General features: G+C 51.8%; 1 protein-coding gene across 9 annotated transcripts in view; it reads left to right on the top strand.

Moving 5' to 3' along the window:
- The window catches only part of SLCO2B1 (solute carrier organic anion transporter family member 2B1), a 109,752-nt gene that overhangs the window by 51,537 nt on the left and 38,408 nt on the right, over positions 1–19,807 (top strand). For 2 of the 9 annotated variants that reach the window (XM_074400915.1, XM_074400920.1), the window contains exons 1-4: positions 5,964–7,559; positions 13,449–13,579; positions 14,731–14,868; positions 16,857–17,019. In XM_074400915.1, coding sequence (XP_074257016.1) covers positions 7,490–7,559; positions 13,449–13,579; positions 14,731–14,868; positions 16,857–17,019 — 502 coding nt within the window. In that variant the 5' untranslated portion in view covers positions 5,964–7,489. The other 7 variants (XM_074400918.1, XM_074400919.1, XM_003923473.4 and 4 more) reach the window with 6 other exon arrangements.

Genomic DNA, 19,807 nt, shown 5'->3' with positions numbered 1-19,807 from the left:
GACGCTCAGGGAGATGCTGGGGCTTGCCTGAGATCGCTTGAGCAGCAAATGATGACTGAGATGGGACCCAGGTCTGTCTGGCTCCTGGACCTCCATCCTCAGTCCTCAGTCCAGAAAATTCTGGGAATTTCATATTTTCTATTCTGTTTCCCTCCTCTCCTTGCCTAGATGGCTGAAAGTGATGGACCTCCTACCATGAGCTCCACCCAGGCAGGCTGCCACCGGATACTTAGTGGACAGAGTCCCTCCTTGCTCTGGATTCTTGGCGCTCAGAGGAGAGATGAGGGATTTAGTGAGAGGGGATGGAGGCTTGAGGGGGACAGGGGTTCAGCGAAAGAGGACAACTGCTCAGCGGGGGAACAAGTGCTCTCTATGGGGCCCTCCTATTAAGGGAGGGGGACAGAAGTTCTGTGAAGGGAACAAGAGCTTGTAGGAGAAGGGCTCAGGTGGAAAAGGGAAGGGCAGTGACTTCGGGGGATGAAGGAGGAAGGTTGGGGAGCCTGGGGAGACCCGTCAACAGCCCCTCTGCCCCCCACCTCTCTGCTGCTAACAGAGTGGGAGAAAATACCTCAGGGCAATGCTGAGGCAAGAGGCTGGGAAAGCACAGGCTAAGGCTGAGCCTCAGGGAGGCGGGGCGCAGCTTCCTCCTTCCAGAGAGGCTGGACCTGAACAAACCCAGCCTTCCACAGCTGTGGAAACAAAGCAAGGGAGAGACAGAAGGAGAAAGGGACCCAGGGAGACAGACACTTGGAGACACTTGGGGTTGAGTTTGAGCAGGACTCCCTAACTTGTGCCTGGACAAGTCCGATGTCCTGTGTGGCCCAAGAACTGACCCAGTGTGTGGAGTTGCCACCATTACTGCAGCCCTGCTGTGGCTCACCAGCTGCTGTCTCCAGGAGCCCCTGAGAAGATTCGCTTCTTCTCCCCTGCTAAGCTCCAGGTCCTGAGATTGAATTAGGGCTGGAGCTCACTGCACCCTAGCAGTCATGGGACCCAGGATAGGTAAGTCTGGACAAAGTAAGGAAGGCGCATGGAGAGTGAGCCTGGGGGACATGTTCCCAGAGGAAAAGGTGCAACTGTAGAGTGAATGGGGTGGGTGGGGTGGGTGCTCACAGCTGTTGGCATAGAGCCAGGCACGTGGCTGGCAGAGCTCAGTGGAGATGTGTTAAATGAGTAAGTGAATGGCTAGAGGAGCATGAGGGGGCACTATTTACTCAGCTGCTGCCAGGGAACCCAGCAAACCTCGTCGATGAGACAGAGACCTAGAAGATAACAGAAAGAGGCCCCTGACCCCCTCATGGAGTCCTGTTTCTCCTCTAGAAGGAAACAAAGAGAAGAGATAGACAGAGAAAAAGAGAAAAGTTTAGTCAGGCACAGTGCAGAGACAGGCAGACTCAAACAGGTGCACAGGAGCTAGGAGAATGAAATATCAACAGGCGTCAGCAGGAGAACGCAGGGAAAGGGAGGGAGGTCAGACCTGGAGAGAGGGCTGCAGCAGAGACTGGGAGAGGCAGAGAGGCAGGAGCCAGAGCAGGAAAGAGAATCAGACAGGGACAGGTGCCAGAGAGCTACAGGCATACCTGCAGGCAGAGTCAGAAGATCCATCCAGAAGACCGGGAATTCAGAGTGACCTGCAGAGACCTGCGTGGGTTTACCGTGGAGTAGGGAGGAGGCTGGAGGAAAGAGGCCTTGAAGCTCTGCCTGCAGGGTGACAAGGAATCCCTCTGTAGCGAAGGCAGTGTTTCTGGGAACAATACCTGCCCCAGCATTTCCTGGAAAGGCAGGGCATTAGAAGAAACAGTCTTTAGCCTGGGAGAACTCCAGGTTAGACGCCTGCAGCAGCCACCTTTGACCTCTTTCCAAGCTGCCAATCCTCCCCTGGGCTGTACGAGCCTCACACCCATTTGGGCAAGGCCCAACTTGCTCCCAGGAATCCCACAGGGAGAGCTTCACAGGCCACGCAGACAGATTGGCTGAGGTGCAGCTGCAGGGACTCCAGGAGAACACAGCCACAGCCTGGGGACTGCAGTGTGGCAGGAAGGGCGGGATGGATGCTTCCTCTCAGAGCACATCACAGGACAGATGAGAATGAGATCAGATTTGGAAGGGGTGGTTGGGGGAGTGTGAATGGGCTATTGATAAACCAAATTCCCCATCAGCCTTGGTTTGGTATGGGTGGGAGGAATGGAGAGCCAGGGGTATGGGGACTAATAAAGACTTTGGCTGTGCTGCACCTCCCCTAAAGACCCCCAAGACTATTTTTCTGGTCCCAGCTCTGAAATATTCTCCAGGTGCCCCCGACCTCACACACAGACAGCGGGAAGCTGATCCCCAGCATCTGCCTAGCGGGCCACCGGATGCCACCTCTAGCCTCATTTCCTGAGACTCATTCTGGGCTGTGGCCAGGCTCACCACGCCACTCTGAGGGACGTGGGAATGCAGGTGGGGTAGGATACAGAGCCCGGAGCCTGGGAAGAGTCCCCAAGGGAGATGGGGCAGCTGTCCCAGTTGGGGCAGACACTGGAGAGGAGTGAAGGTCAGATCTGGCTCCAGCAGAGCCCCTCCAGCAAGTCACCACACACCCATTAGGCAGCAGTTTCCCTGCTTATGTGGGACAGCCATTCACACTGTGTGACTCAGATATTTCAGTTTCCCACCTGTTCACCTTTGCTCAGGAAGCCCCTGCCCACATCCCATCTGGTGACATTTGCCCTGCTTTCCAACTCTTCCAAATGCCAGCTCCTCCAGGAAGCCATCCCAGGTTCCTCCAGATGGAGGTAACCTCTCCCATATGCTGGTAAACTCATCCCCTTGTTTCTGGTATTTCTGTTCCTCTCCCCAGCCCATCTGTGCTCAAATATAAGCCATTCTAGGGCAGACAAGTGGGGCAAGGGAAAGAACCATAAGTCCCAGGTTCAAATGCCAGCACTGCATCACTGGCTTTAAGAGAACTCAGTGAAATGTCCACTCCCGACGTTTTTTTTTTTTTTTTTTTTGAGATGAAGTCTCTCTCTGTTGCCCAGGCTGGAGTGCAATGGCACCATCTCGGCTCACTGCAATCTCCCACTCCCGGTTTCTAGTGATTCTCCTGCCTCAGCCTCCCGAGTAGCTGGGGTTACAGGTGCCAGCCACCACATCCGGCAAATTTTTGTATTTTTTAAAATATTACAACTTTATTATCACATGTATCACAACTTTATTGCTTTTTTTAAAACTTTATTTGTTTTACTTTAGGTGCATACTGTATCTGACATTTCTCCCCATGTTATCCCTCCCCACCCTCCCCACCCACCACTGTCTCCCCCCACCTCCCAATTGCTCCCAGTATGTGATGCTCCTCTCCCTGAGTCCATGTGTTTTCATTTTTCAACACCCACCTATGAGTGAGAATATATGGCGTTTGATTTTCTGTTCTTGTGTCAATTTGCTGAGAATGATGGTTTCCAGATTCATCCAAGTCCCTACAAAGGACACAAACTCATCCTTTTTTATGGCTGCATAGTATTCCATGATGTATATGTACCATATTTTCTTTGTCCAGTCTATCATTGATGGGCAGTTGGGTTGGTTCCAGGTCGTTGCTATTGTACACAGGGTTGCAATGAACATATGTGTGCATGTGTCTTTATAGTAGAACGATTTACAGTTCTTTGGGTATATACCCAGTAATGGGATTGCTGGGTCAAATGGAATTTCTATTTCTAGATCTTTGAGAAATCGCCACACTGTCTTCCACAATGGTTGAACCAATTTACACTCCCACCAACTGTGTAAGAGTGTTCCTATTTCTCCACATCCTCTCCAGCATCTATTGTCTCCAGATTTTTTAATGATCACCATTCTAACTGGTGAGAGATGATAACTCAGTGTGAATTTTTGTGTTTTTAATAGAGACGGGATTTCACCATGTTGGCCAGGCTGGTCTCGAACTCTTGACCTCAGGTAATCCACCCACCTCTGCCTCCCAAAGTGCTAGGATTACAGGTGTGAGCCGCCACACCTGGCTGTTACTCTTTTTAATAGGTGAGAAACAGATCCTCAGAGGAGACAAGCAAGGTCCAAGCTCACCCCAAAGTAAACAGTAGGGTGGAGGCCAGCTCCCTCAGGTCGGCCTGGTACCAGAGCCCTTCCTCTCTGTGCCATTGCCCTTGGGCTTTCTCTTCCCTTCCGCTGATCCCATACAGGTGTGCATGCCAGAGAAGGAGATAGCATTGCAAATGCTTAGACAAGTGACTACCTGGCATGTTTGTGAAGCTGGTGAGCTGCCCAGTACCGTCAGAGGAGTGGGGGTCACTGGGCAACATCTTGGGAAGTTAAGCCAAAGAAACTGATGGGGTCCAGTCACAAGAGAATCTGAGTCCTGGGAGTATTTGTAATCACCCCACTCATGTATGCAGCACTTTTCTTGTTTTGTTTTGTTTTGAGACAGAGTCTTGCTCTGTTGCCCAGGCTGGAATGCAATAGCGGTCTTGGCTCACTGCAACCTCCGTCTCCTGGGTTCAAACGATTCTCCTGCCTCAGCTTCCTGAGTAGTTGGGATTACAGGCAAATGCCAACACCATGCCCAGCTAATTTATTTTTATTTTTTATTTTTGAGACAGAGTCTCCCTCTGTTGCTCAGGTTCGAGTGCAAGGACACGATCTTGGCTCACTGCAACCTCCGCTTCCTGGGTTCAAATGATTCTCCTGCCTCAGACTCCCAAGTAGTGGGCCACCATGTCTGGCTAACTTTTGTATTTTTAGTAGAGACGAGGTTTCACCATATTGGCCAGGCTAGTCTCAAACTCCTGACCTTGTGATCCGCCCTCCTCAGCCTCCCGAAGTGCGGGGATTACAGGTATGAGCCACTGCACCTGGCCTGTGCAACACTTCTATGATGACAAAGCACTCTGGGCCCATTTTACAAATGAGGAAACAAAAGCTAGGAGGAGATCTGTTACCTGGCCAGGTACAGCTACTCAGCAACAGAACCAGGGCTCAGACTCAAGTCCCCCAAGGGAGATGGAGCCCTTGCTTGCCTCCTCCTCCCCTCTTTCTGGACATGTCTGTACTGAAGGCTCCAATGTTCCCAGCCTGTGCCTGGTGAACATAGGCCTGAGGGGGCTGGTTCTGCAGGAAGCCTGCCTGATGCCCTCTCTAGACTCCAGGGTCTTGTGCCAAAACAGCCTGAAGATGGCCATTTGGATCACCTTGTGTTTGGAGGACTAGAGATGATACAGACTGAGATGAGATAACATCAACCCCATAAGGGGTTAATTTAAGCATACAGAGAGATGAGCTGGAACCACATGGAGGGGATGGGGCCTGGCCTTGAGCCATAGCTGCATATCTCTGAGCCTCTGACTTCTTGTTTTAGGCCTAGGGATACGGGCTTGGGTCCCTGTGGGCTCAGGGCTCACCCTACCTCCAAGCCCTGATCACTATTTTTTAGGTCATCCTGGGTCTAGATGGGGTAGCCAAGGTTACAACTGGGAACAGAAAGTCCCAGCTCAGGGTCCCTGGCCGAGCTGGGAAACCACCAGAATGTTTGCCTGGCCCCTCCACGACCCTGCCAGATTCCTTCAAGAAACAACAGCTGGACTCTCACAAAGCTGTACCTCAAGCATACTATTATTGTCTTTCCAACAGACCACCCAAAATCCTGCTGGGAGGTTTCCCAAATACGACAGCCAAGTCCAGCACCTGGAGACACGCCCCCTTCCTGCCTTTGACTCTCTCTCCTCCAGGATGCTGGGCCAGGCCAAACAAGGAACTGGAGCATTCAGGGCCCCCATGCTGCCCCCATCCCAACTCATGTGCACCACCTCAGTCCCCACCCGCAGTCCCCATGTGCCAGCTTTCTCTTCCCCTTCATCTAGTTTAGTTTAATTCAACAATCTTTTTTTTTTTTTTTTTTTTTTTTTGAGATGGAGTTTCGCTCTTGTTGCCCACTCCAGCCTGGGCAACAAGAGTGAAACTCCATCTCAAAAAAAAACACGAAACAACCTCAGCCTCCCAGGTTCCAGTGATTCTCATACCTCAGCCTCCTGAATAGCTGGGATTACAGGCACCTGCCACCATGCCTGGCTACTTTTGGTATTTTTAGTAGAGGCGGTGTTTCACCATGTTGGCCAGGCTGGTTTTGAGCGCCTGATCTCAGGTGATCCATCCACCTCAGCCTCCCAAAGTTCGAGATTACAGGGGTGAGCCACTGCTCCCGGCCAACAGTCTTGTTCTTCAGCAGGGCTAGGCCTTGAAAGACAAGTGGTTTGCTGGGAAGGACACTTCAGGCTCAGAGTACAGCTTGTACAAAGGCTTCGAGGTGGAAAAGAACATTTAGGGAATGGCAAGAATCTATTTGAGCCAGGGAATACTGCTCACTAAGAGTGGGTACATGGGATGGGAGTGGCTTCCAGTAGCCTTGATCTCCTTGGGGCTGAGCCTGTACTCACGGTTTGCAGATGGAGCTGGGAGTTGGGGAGGGGGGCTAACCGTTGTTGAGCACCACAATAAACCAGTCATAGGACATTTTCCTTTAATCCTAACAAAAACACTGGGAGATAGACACTGCTCACTCACTTGCAGAAGAAAACAGGCGTAGAGAGGCTAAATCAGCGGTCCTAGGTCCCACAGCTACAATATGACAAAACAAATATTTGAATCCAAAGTCTTCTCACCCAGAGTCTTTCAGCAGGGAACTAACATGATCCACCAGGACTGGGGGAGAACAGGATGACCTCTGCCCTGGGGGAGTTTATTGCCTAGTCAGGCAGAAAAGCGGGAGACACAAGCAATGCAAGACAGTGGCCAGCAGAAACCAGCCTGGGAGGGAAGTTTTACGGAGGGACAGATGAGACAGGAGCTAGGCTGCAGGAGTTTGGCAGGGGGATCTATAGGCCCAGGGAACCCCAGGCAACTTAAGAGGCAGGAAGGGCCCGAGGCAGGGGTTCATGGCCTCGAGACTGGCAGCCTTTCACCCCAACACCTCTGGGAGTGGGTGTCTGCCATTATCTTGAGGAATGGATTGCCTAGCATCTGCTGCTGGTGTTACCAGAAAGGGGTCTGGATCTTGACCCCCAGGAGAGGGCTCTTGTATCTCGTGCAAGAAAGAATTCAGAGTGATCTGTAAAGTAAAAACAAGTTTATTAGGAAAGTAACAGAATAAAAAAATGGCTACTCCATAGACAGAGCATTCCCGAGGGCTGCTGGTTGCCCATTTTTATGGCTATTTCTTGATGTGCTAAACAAGCGGTGGATTATTCATGCCTCCCCTTTTTAGGCCAAATCGAGTAACTTCCTGACATTACCACTGCATTTGTAAACTGTCATGGTGCTGGTGGGAGTGTAGCAGTGAGGACGACCAGAGGTCACCCTCGTCGCCATCTTGGTATTGGTGGGATTTAGCCGGCCTCTCTACCGCAAGCGATTTTATCAGCAAGATCATTCTGACCTGTACTTTGTGCTGACCTCCCATCTCATTCTGTGACCTAGAACGCCTAACTGTTTGGGAATGCAACCCAGCAGGTCCCAGCCTTATTTTACCCGGCCCTTATTCAAGACAAAGATGGAGATGAAGATGGGTAAGAATCTCAATTCCATGGTTTTGGATTGGTGGAAACAGTAAGGTGAGGATTTTGTGGGGAGAAAGTCAAAGAATCTGAGGGCCACAGCCTCTTCCCTTGAAGGGCTGATCCATCTTTCAGGAAGTTCCTCTAAAGCACGATCAAACCATTTGCTTTGGACGGACAGTCCAGGAAGAGGAAAAAAATTGCTAATGAAGACAGTGAAATAGTAAACACCATCATGTGAATGTAGACAGTAAGGTACAGTTTGGGATTTTTAGTGCTCAGGCTGAATGTGGGGGGAGATGGTTTTCACCCTCAGTAGATGCTTTCTGCACTGGGAAGGAGATTACAGCCCCTGCATTGCAGCTGGAGCCTTCAAGCCTGCATCCCCACCTCCTAGCCAGTGAGTGTGCTTGGAGAGAAGGGGTCCAGTTCCTTGGGCTCTGTGGTTGGTTAGGGTTTGAATAAGACAGGGAGAGAGATGATCCAGGGATGGATAAATGGCAATGTCAGGATGAAGGGGTTTACTTGGAGGAAGACCAGGTGTGTGTCGGAGGGGATGGGTCCAGCTGGGCCCAATTGCCATGGATGTGCTTGAATATTTATCAGGAAAGGGGAAAGCAATGGTCCTTGGCAGGGCCACCTTTACGCCAGGCACTGGGCCAGCGGTCCCAGAGGACTTACCTCTTTGAGGTCTTACAGAAGAAGAGAGATTTCTTGTCTTTGTTCTTTGCTAGGCTGGTGGCTGAGGTCCCTATAATAAAAGACAGCTTAAAAGGTGAAAAGCATACAAATTTATTTGGCTTTTTAAAATTTAATTTATTTTAATTATTATTATTCTTACGTAGAGATGGGATCTTGCCATGTCACCCAGGCTGGTCTGGAATTCTCGGGCTTGGTAATTCTCCTGCCTTGGCCTCCCAAAGTGTTGGAATTACAGGCATGAGCCACCGGGCCTGGCCCAAATATATTTAATGTAAGTTTTACATGACACGGGAGCCTTCAGAAAGAAAGGCCCAAAGAAACAGGAAAACCTATGTATTCTTACATTTTTTAGTTTTTATCACTTTAAATTAAATTAATTAATTAATTAATTAATTTTTGAGACAGGGTCTCACTCTGTCACCCCAGCTGGAATGCAGTGGCAGGATCTTGGCTCACTGCAACCTCTGCCTCCTGGGCTCAAGTGATCCTCTCACCTCAATCTCCCGAGTAGCTGGGATTGCAGGCATGCACCACCACACCTGGCTAATTTTTTGCATTTGTAGTAGAGATGGGGTTTCACCATGTTGCCCAGGCTGATTTATTATTTTTTAATCATCTAGCCTAAAATGTCAAAACTTGTGACTTTTTACGCTAAGTCTGATGAAGAAGTATATAGTTGTCGAAAAGTATTGCACAGGGTGTTTGATCTAATGTGATAAACTTGGGGAAAGCTTGCAAGGCCTGTTTGTTCAGACTCTTCTCTGTGTCCTTGAGTCTTCAAAGTTACGGCTGTTTCTTATCTCCTGGCAGAAAGAGAGTAACTCTTAAATGAGTATCTTATGACCTGCTTCAGGGTGAAAGGCGGAAGAAGGTCAGAGTGGAATGACTATCCTAGGTTTTAGGACCTGCTTCTACTGTTTTCTCAAATGTGGCCAAGGTGCCATATTTGAGGAGTAGTGTGTCCCGAATTCCATCAGTAGATGCTGTTATCTTCACCTTACAAATGGGGAAACTGAGGCTCAGAAAGATCAAGGGATATGCCCAGGCTCACACAGTGGGCTTGTAGCACAGATGGGATTCCAACCCATGTCTGAGGCCTGAAAGCCGGTTCTTAGCCTCCTGTTTCCCTAATACCTGCCCTTTGCAGCCGGGAGGTGGCCAAAAGAGGCAGAATCCTAGGCCTTTCTCGAAGAGAACAGGAAAAGGAAGGTGGTCCTTACAGTCAGGCTGGTCTCTGAAATTTTGTTCCTCATCACCCAGACTCAGGTGCTGTGAAGAATGCTTACTCTGCTCATGAAGGGCAGCCTTGAAGCGGGAGTCTCTGGCTGACAGACTTTCAGGAACTTGTCTGTCTGTCTTATGAGGCAGCTGCAGGCAGGTGGCTGACTGACAGCCTGAACGGCCAGTTCTCCTGAAAGATAGTGGCTGGCTGGCTGGCTTACCAGCAGGTGGACATGGTATGCCTGTATGAGTGACCAGCCAAGTGACCGACTGACAGGTGGGCACACAGACCCACTGCCAGCCAGCTTGGGCCGTGGGTCCCTAGCCGTGGAGCCACCTGGCTTACCTGGGACCCCAAAACCTAGCTGTCCACCTTGGAGAGAGGGACTGGGTTTTTTTTTTTTTTTTTGAGACAGAGTTTCGCTCTTGTTACCCAGGCTAGAGTGCAATGGCACGACCTCGACTCACTGCAACCTCTGCCTCCTGGGTTCAAGCAATCCTCCTGCCTCAGCCTCCTGAGCAGCAGGGATTACAGGCACGCGCCACCATGCCCAGCTAATTTTTGTATTTTTAGTAGAGATGGGGTTTCACCTTGTTGACCAGGATGGTCTCGATCTCTTGACCTCGTAATCCACCCGCCTTGGTCTCCCAAAGTGCTGGGATTATAGGCATGAGCCACCACGCCCGGCCTGGGACTGGGTTTTTTAAACTAGGGCCTGGCTCCCTGCCCCCAGTCCCCTCATTCCCACAGGCCACTGCCAGCCCAGCCCAGGTTCAGCCCCACGGTTTTTCCCTCTTCCTGTCAGGGCTGGCCCCTGACAAAGGCCCCAGAAAGCAGGGCAGGGCCTCAGTGTCCTTCCACATGAGGGGGACACACGGCCTTGGAAGTGACCCTGCTTCCAAGGGGAGTTCTGCCCTGAGTCAAGGAGGTGAGGGTTTGCTGTCACCCATCAGCAGAGGCCCCAGCACATAGGAAGGGTTTAGAGGGGATGGACAGCCTTTCTGACAAGCCCCATTCAGTGACCGACTGACCACCCAGTACATGACGCGTGCTCCTCTCAGAGCCGGGAGGGACGTGGCCAGTGCTTCCCTCCCCTACCCAGAGGCTCAGGCTGTGGACCTTGCCCTCTATAAACAGTCATATCTCTAAAGGCTAAAGTAATCCCAGAAAGGCTTTGAGCCTTAGCAGAAGAGGCTGAGATTGAAGCTTCAGGGAGAGCCAGAGGTGAGGCTGGAGTGGGAGCTCACCTGAGGCAGGTGAGTAGGCTCCATGAGTGGGCAGGTGAGAGGGTGGGGGGCTGGAACTGGGGCTAGACAGGTTGGGGCACAGGACGATGCCCCCAGTATATCCAGAAAGCGAAGTGGACGGTCCAGGGTCTGGCCTGGAGCTGGGGGCCTCACGTGTTGAGCTGGCCCACAGGTCTTCCACCCCTCTCCCCAATCCTTTCCTTGGGTTTTCTCCAGAGCTGGGGCTCCAGGTCAGGGACTTCTGCTCCCAGCCTCAGCTCCCACGCTTTCATTCGATTGGCTTGGCCCCTTGGTGGCTTGGCACTGATACCTATGAAGTGACCGGTCTAGGTCTGGCTGGACCAAGACAGAGAAAGGCACTGTCCTTCTTCCCCTTGTCAAACTGGTATGAGGAGCACTGAGTGACGCTGACTTTAACACCTACCTGGTCTTGAGTCGTGGGACCAATGCTAACCAGCAAAGCTAGTTCCTCTGAGCCTGGGCATCCTTATCAGAAGCACAGAGATAATAAGACACCAAAGGGACAGAGCTGTGGAGAGGGTTCATGGGCCAATGCACAGAAAGCCTGTGGCACGAGCCCAGACGACAGCAAGTAACCCATTGTTGCTGATGAGGGGAGCTGAGGCTCAGAAATGGTCCCCTCTGCCTCCTCTGGGAACCTTTGCTTTGAACCGCCTTACTTCCTCTTTGCCTTTAAAGTGACTCCCACAGAGTGTCCCATGACACCCCCTTCCTTAGGCCAGTTTCCCATCTCCTCCTGTCAGATGCCAGCTTTGTTTCAATAGGTCCCCGCTTCCTCTGAGTGTTTATGCCTCTCAGAGGGACTCCTCCCCGGCCACACGCACTTCCATTTCCTCAGCCAAATTCCTCCACCTGTTTTATGGACATTTCTCCAAAGCAAGATATACAAATGGCCAATAAGCACATGGAAAGATGCTCAACATCATTAGTCGTTAGGGAAATGCAGACCAAAACCACACCGAGATACCACCTCTACCCTATGAAGACAGCTAGAATCGAAAAGACAGACAATAAAAGTATGAGCAAAGACAGAGGGAAATTGGAACATTGCTGGAGGGAGTGTAAGATGGTGCTGCCACTGTGGAAAATGGCTTGGCAGTTTCTCATGTAGTTAAACATGGAATTATTTTATATGAACGTATGACCCAGCAATTCTGCTCCTAGGTGTACACCCAAGAGAACTGAAAATGTATGTCTACATTGAAATTCGTACATGAATGTTTTTAATACCTGAAACTTGCAAACATCATGCTAACTGAAAGAAGCCAGTCACAAAAGGCCACATATTGTGTGACTTCATTTATATGAAATGTTCAGAATAGGCAAATCCATAGAGACAAAAAGCAGATGAGAGTTCACCAGGGGAGAAGGAGGAATGGAGGTGACTGCAGATGGGTAGGGGACTTTGCATTGGAGGGATGAAAATATTCTGCAATTAGATAGCGGAGATAGTTGTACAGCTTTGTAAATGTACGAAAACCCACTGGATTGTGCACTTTTAAAAGGGTGGATTTTACGGCTATGAATTACATCTCAATTTAAAAAATCTTCAGGCTCCCAGGTACCTTGTAAGAGGAGCACAAAAATGTCACCTGTGGTGGTTCAGGGCGTCTGTAGCCCATCCCTGAGTTTGTCTTTCAGGCCTGGACATATAGTGAGAGCCCCCCAGTCAGAGGGACCCTGAAATCAATGTTCAGGCTCCAGAAAGAGCATGCAGAGTGAGAGGAAAAACCTGCAGATGGTGAGAGGGACATGAAACAATGAGGCTTCCGGCGGGAAGTGGAGCAGGCCAAGGGGGGGAGGCAGGCCAAGGAGGCCTGGGCTGCCAGGAGGAGCAGGTGGTTTCAGACTAAATGGAGGGGTAGAGTCTCAAGGTTGGGCTTCCGGGCTCCCCACTGAGAGTGAGCTCAGGAGACCCTGGGAGGTGCCTCTGAAGGGGCTCAGCTTTCCTCTCATTGCAGTGAGTGGGATACTGACAGTTACCATAGTTACCACGTGAGGAAAGCCAACATGCGTGAAGGAGGCCAAGGGTCCAAGACCGCTCTGCCTCTTCAGTTATCACCCAGTGTTAAAAGGGATGAGCTTGGAGGCCACTTTCTGCCCTGACCAGCAACGTGTCTGATGGTGTGATTTCGGGATTGGGCTGGTTAGCTCTGTGATGACATGCACAGGGATTCCCTGTGAAAGGGTTGGAATCTACTCCAATATACCCTGGAAAATCCTTTATTCCCTGACTATGGACCTAGGTTGACCCTGCACCTGGCCCCAGATTTCTGATCCTAGACTGAGCCAGACAGACTCAGCCTCCAAGAGCGTGGGCTGTCTCATAACCCAAGGCAGACTGAGCGTCTGCATGGCTCACCCTACTGCAGGGGCCATTGCCTGCAGGTTTGTTGTGTGAAGAGGTCAGCAGCTTCTCTCTAAAAGGGAAGTTTTGCTGGGAGCAGAGTGAAGTGTGAAATAGGTGGTCCCAGTAGGTATCGGGCCAGTAAAAGCACAAGGACACACACCCTTTTAGGAAAGTCCCTTCCAGTGCTGTGACCTCAGAATGAGGAAGGCTGAAGGTGATTTGATCCTCCAATTCTCATCAACCACTAAGGCCCATTCCTCCTGAAAGATCTTGGTTCTGAAGTCTAGGGCTATCTGATCAGGTTAGGGCCATTCTCTGAGATTCTATCTATTCTCCTTTCCTGGTTTTCTGTCCCTCAGGGCCAGCGAGTGAGGGACCCCAGGTACCAGACAAGGAAACCAAGGCCACCATGGGCACAGAAAACGCACCTGGAGGCAAAGCCAGCCCAGACCCTCAGGACGTGCGGCCAAGTGTGTTCCACAGCATCAAGGTACCTCTCAGGGCCTGGTGGGGGCCTCCGAGTCCAGAAGAGCAGATTCCGCCAAGTACTGGCTGTGTAATGCCAAGCAAGCCTTTCTCTGAGCCTCAGTTTCCTCATCTACAGAATGGGTGGTTGTGAGAATCAAAGGAATGAAAGCCCTCAGCTGGGTTGCTGGGCACATGGAAGGTGGCCAGTTCATGTTCTCTCCTCCCAAAGAGGAAAGGGGGTGCTCTTGTTGGAGTGCAGGATGAGGCCCCTTGTTTCTCACTTTTCCAGAGAGAAGTGCCCTGGGGATCCTAATCCTATGTGAATACTGGCAGTCCTGGCTCCACCAAGGGCAGCTGTGAACATCCAACATCCACTGGACCTCACTGGGTACCAGGCCCTGGGTCAGGTTCCACTCACACCTGATCTTATTTAGTTCTCACAATATCCCTGGGAACTCGGGGGCTGTCATCCTCATTGTACAGATGAGGAAACTGAGATTCAGAACAGAGTGAGTAGATTAAGCTCTGGCATAAATACTCTATTTTTTTAATCCTTTGAAGGTTTTTCTTCCCTTAGGAATTCTCTTAGAGTTTAAAGGAGAAGACTCCAGGCCGGCTGGGATGTTTGGGGTGGGGTTCGATGTGTGCAGGTGGCCTCACAGTGCCACTCTGGGAGAGGACTAGTGGGGTGGGCTGGAGAAGGATCTGGGTGAATGTGGGATAGCTTCCCTGAGAAGGGGCAGGATGGTGCAACAGGGAAGAAAGTCGAGCCCAGCCAGGGGGGCTGAGAGTCAGAGGGGCTCCCACCATTCCTGGCCACAGGAAGATCCTACTATTGATCTGGTGGCTCTTCAGTATTCCCCAGGCCCCCAGAGGGTACCCAGGACAGCTTTTCTAGTTTGTAGTCCTGTGTGACAAGCTGTGAGCTACATCAGTAACCACCTCTCTCTGCCCCCACCTCCTCTGGCCTTTCTTCCCTTTCTCTCTATCTCCTCCTCTCTCTGTCTCCTTCGGTCTGTCTGTTTCTCTTCTCCCATTGGTCACTCTCCCACCCTCTGCCTCTTTCCGTGACTCTGTTTCCCCATCTCTATTCCTTGCTGCTCTCTGCCTTCCTCCTCTTCTTTGCCTCCCCCTGCCCCGCCCTCCTCTGCCTGCCTCTGGGTCCCCCCACAGCTGTTCGTCCTGTGCCACAGCGTGCTGCAGCTGGCACAGCTCATGATCTCTGGATACCTCAAGAGTTCCATTTCCACAGTGGAGAAGCGCTTCGGCCTCTCCAGCCAGACGTCTGGGCTGCTGGCTTCCTTCAACGAGGTACAGGCCCCGCCCAGCCACAGGAGTAGACAGTGAGGGAGCCTTGCCCCGCACCTTCCACCAGCCTCCCCTCCCGCTACCCACCTTAAGGCCTTCCCCTCCCAGTGTCCTCAAGCAACCCCTGTCTCAACGCTTGCCTGAAACCCACGAGCGCTTGCAGCTGTCTTCTAGGACCTGGACCTGGCCGTCTCCCCTTGGGAATCTCTACTGGATCAGGTCCTGGATATTTCAGAGCTAGCCAGGGTCCCCATATCTACCTGCTCTCCCTTTGCATCCTTTGCCTTTTCAGGCATCCAGCTATTGCCTGTCCCAGGAAGGAATCAAAGACAGCCACTTCAACAGTAGGGAGAGAGACTTAAATAGCATCAAGAGCAGAACCTCTGGGCCTTGGGGCGGTGTGGGGAGGGATACCATGGCACAGAGTGTCTGTCCTTCACAGGCCTGTGGGGCCCGCAGACAAGCAGGGAGGAGCAGATGAACTGCTTTGGGTGGATTTGGAGATCAGAGTCCAGCTGTGCCCCAGCCCTTCAGTCCTCCCCTACCAGATGTTTTTACCCTGAAGAAAGTCATTGTTCTGCCGGGCGCGGTGGCTCAAGCCTGTAATCCCAGCACTTTGGGAGGCTGAGGCGGGCGGATCACGAGGTCAAGAGATCGAGACCATCCTGGTCAACATGGTGAAACCCCGTCTCTACTAAAAATACAAAAGTTAGCTGGGCATGGTGGCGCGTGCCTGTAATCCCAGCTACTCAGGAGGCTGAGGCAGGAGAATTGCCTGAACCCAGGGGGCAGAGGTTGCGGTGAGCCGAGATCGCGCCATTGCACTCCAGCCTGGGTAACAAGAGCGAAACTCCATCTCGGAAAAAAAAAAAAAAAAAAAAAAAAAAAAAGAAAGTCATTGTTCTTCCCTGGGCAGATTCTCATGAAATCCTCTCTGCTGGGTAATGTGTTACATTCCGCACAATCCAAGGCCATCCAGCTGCAATGTCCCCACATCCTCCTCAGCTCCCCACTCTGAGGTGGGAGGGCAAAGTCCTGACCTGACCTTGCTCTGGGACCTTGGGCAAGTCACTCCCTGTCTCTGGGCCTCAGGGGCCTATCTATGGATACGGCCACTGTGGAGTGTGGCTGCCCTTTCCAGGGTCAGCCATTCCTGGGCTCCCCCGCTGATACTGTCCCATTCCCCAGCGAGGAGTGTCTGGGGCTCACCATGGTCACCAACCAATAAGCAGCAGAGCCAATGCACCCCCTGCTCATGGTGTCAGAGACTGCCCCTGACCTGCCAGCTCTGAAGTCCCCTCCAGAGCTCACATCCCAAGATTGTGTTCCTAAGGCCAAAATATCAAGCCTTAGGCCGGGCGTGGTGGCTCACACCTCTAATCCCAGCACTTTGGGAGGCTGAGGTGGGTGGATCACATGAGGTCAGGAGTTCCAGACCAGCCTGGCCAATATGATGAAATCCCGTCTCTACTAAAAATGCAAAAATTAGCCAAGCAGGTGGTGCACTTCTGTAATCTCAGCTACTTGGGAGGCTGAGGCAGGAGAATTGCTCGAACTTGGGAGGCGGAGGTTGCAGTGAGCTGAGATCACGCCATTGCACTCCCGCCTGGGAAACAAGAGCACAACTCCGTCTAAAAAATAAAAAAATCCAGGCCTTGATCTGGCTTTAGACTTTGCTCTTCTCGTTTATGACATTACTGAAACTTGAAATTCCTTTGTTCAATGGCCCATCCTCCATATTCTAACATGGAGTCCAATCTGTGTTCACAAATAGAATTGAACTCCTAGCTTTCTCCACTCTGCCCTCATTTTTCTCCCTTAAGGGGGCGGTGTGGCCCTTCCAAGGAGGACCTAGGGGAGGGACCTAGGTGATTTTTATTCAGTCCATTATTCAGATGGGCATACTGAGGTTGGAGATGGAGACGAGGATGGTGCAGGCCCCCAGCCCTGGGCACTGCTCCACTTTAATGGGTCACCTCGTCCCTTTGCAGGTGGGGAACACAGCCTTGATTGTGTTTGTGAGCTATTTTGGCAGCCGGGTGCACCGGCCCCGATTGATTGGCTGTGGGGCCATCCTTGTGTCCCTGGCGGGCCTGCTCATGACTCTCCCGCACTTCATCTCGGAGCCGTACCGCTACGACAGCACCAGCCCCGGTAAGAGCAGCAGGGGCTGGGCAGGAGTGGGACATGAACCTCTGCATTGCTCTGTGCCGGGGCCCACCCCCAGGCGCCCTCATCGGGCAGGATGCACCCCAGCATCCCAGGTCCCCAACCCCAGCCGGCTCCCCAGGCCCCAGCCCCAGTGGGTCTCTGGCAGGCCTGGGGAGTTGGGTAGGAAGTAGGCCCAGCACAGAGCGGTGAGGGCCTGCTTGTATGTCACTGTGGGTTTTAGGTGCGGGTGAATTTACAACACAGCCGACTTTGAGGGCCTGGCATTCAGTCGACCCTCAGGAATTGCCTGTGTAATAATAATAGTGTCATACACTACTTACTATGCACCAGACACTGCTCTAAGCACTCAGTGTGTGGTCAGGCATTTAATCCTCACAAAAGACATTGGCAAAAGAAAGAATGAATGGGTGAATTAACAAATTTAAAAATTAAAAGAATTCTGGGCAGGAATGATGAAGCCGTGTTCAGCCCCGTGGGATTTTGTTGAGAGCCTACTTGACAAATGGATGCCTGCCTCAGAGAATGACCCTAACAACCTGATCACTCTCTATTCCTTCCCTCTCCTACCTACTCACCCACCCATCCATCCATTCATCCGTCATCTATCCACCCATCGATCCATCCACCCACTCATCCGTTTCTCTATTTATCCATTCAGTGGGATACCCAACAAACTCTTAATGCTGCCTACTTCGTGCCTGAGCCTCTCGGGGGAAATCAGTCCTTTGTATTCTAGGGAGCTTCCAGTCTGCAAGAGGGGACAGTGTTTCAGTTGTGTGAGGAGGGAAGCACAGGGGTGGGAGGAGCCCACACCCCGGCCTGGCGTGGAAGAAGGCTTCCCAGGACTGTCAGAGAGCAGCCTTCCTCCCTCACCCTCCCACCAGCTCATACCCCTGAAGTCCCACTCCATACCAGACCAGAGGCCAGGGAGAGGCGAGGGAAGATGAAGCAGACATGACCCAGTGGGGTGCAGTGAGCACGGGCAACTCTGCTACAAGGTAGAGCGCCCAGCACCTTGGGAGGGGGCCGGAGGGGGCCATTAGAGCCCTGAACAGGGGAAGGACCCTGGCAGCTGGAGGGGCTGGAGGAGGTGGCACTTGAGCTACAGCTTAGAGAGAGGTGGGAGCTGCAGGTGGAGGGGAGGGCATGGTGCAGAGGCAGGGAAGTGGGAAAGCCCAGCGCGTGCATGAAGAACACAGAGCGGTTCTCCAGGCCTGCGTGGAGATCTGTCAAGAGAACTCCTTGGAATACCAAAAACTAATACTTCCTGACATTTCTTTGTACAGAATTTTCACTTTACAGAGCTTTTCCTGTGCAGGGTCACAGATGTTCTTCATCCTCACTACCATACAACCCCCCTCTGCAATAGGCGCCCCTCAATCTTCAAGCAAAGCCCTTCTCCTCTCTGAGCCCCCATCTTTACATCAGCCCAAAGAGTGGGAGAGACCTGGGGACCTCCAAGTCCCCCTCCTGATCTGATGCGCAAGGCTATTCCATTCTCTCATTCTTTATCCAATATTGATGACGCTGTGTTCTGTGCCAGGCCCTCTGTGGGCACTGGGGACACAGGGATGGGGAAGGCAGACACGACCTCTGTAATAATTGTTACATCTAACTTCTAGTAGGCCCCATGCCCGGGCACACTCACCACCCATCACTCTTAATGTTCACGGTCTCAGGAGGCAGGGGTTATCATTACTTCCTCACGAGGGAGGAAACCAAGGCTCACAGAGCGGAGGAACTGCTCCAAGGACACACCCAGGTCGCCCTGCCTTCGCTGCTGCTCTGAACTGCTGAATTACTGATTCTGCTTCTGAATTCTTTATCTGGAGAACTTTGTTCTTTCTTTCATTTGAAAGATGAAAGAAACCAAGACCCAGAGTGTGTAAGGGCCTCTGTCAAAGTCACACAGCAAGTCCCAGGCAGCCTCCATGGAAGGCTTCTTTCAGGTTCTTGACCTGGGTTCACATGGCTCTTTGCAGCCCAAGGGAGTGGCTCTCTGGACTGAGTTGACACAGCTCAGAATCCCAGCTCTATAAATGGAGGGCTGCAGAGAGAAGGTTGCTTCTACAGCCACATTTGGGATAATAGTAGTGTGAGGGTCTCCTCAAGTTTGCTCACCAAATATTGGTGAGCTCCAGGAACAAACGTAGGGTGCTAAATTAAGAAATTCTTTTCTGTACTCCACATCTGTGTCCCAAGCTGACACGGAACCCTCACCAAAGTGAATGCTAAGGGCCCCAGAGCCCTCCACCATCCAGCCCCAGCTGCCCCATCCTGCCCCACCCTGTCTTCAGCCCTGGCCTTGCCCTCACACTTTATGGTCTAGCCATTCTGAGCTTCTGATTCTCCCAGCACGGTGCCCTTTCAAGTCCCTGGGTTTTGCCCTGTACTGTGACCTCTCCCTGGAACACCCCTCCCCTCCCTCTCTTTCTGGAAAATTGTGTTTATTTTTCCAGACTCCGTTCAAACTTCACCTCCTTTGACCACCCCGCCCCACCCAGGGGCCATCATTGCTGTGGCACTTGCAAATGCCTCTGCTCAGAAAGGTGGTGGAGGGCAGTTTAAGAGCATAGACTCTGAAGCCAGACCTCCTGGATTCCAGTCCTGGCCCTGGCCCCTTGCTAGTTGCTGTCTGAGTATCAATTTCCTCACCTGCAAAACAAGCATAATGAGAGCACTCACCCCTGAGGTTTGTTGTAGGTCTCGAATGATTTCTATACGCAGCGCTTAGAATAGTACCTTCCCTGGGTAAGCACTATTGAAGTCT

Source organism: Saimiri boliviensis, chromosome 6, assembly GCF_048565385.1.
Source record: "Saimiri boliviensis isolate mSaiBol1 chromosome 6, mSaiBol1.pri, whole genome shotgun sequence".
NCBI lineage: Eukaryota > Metazoa > Chordata > Mammalia > Primates > Cebidae > Saimiri > Saimiri boliviensis.
Note: the sequence above shows the minus strand (reverse complement) of the source record. Positions and strands in the feature narration are given on the sequence as shown.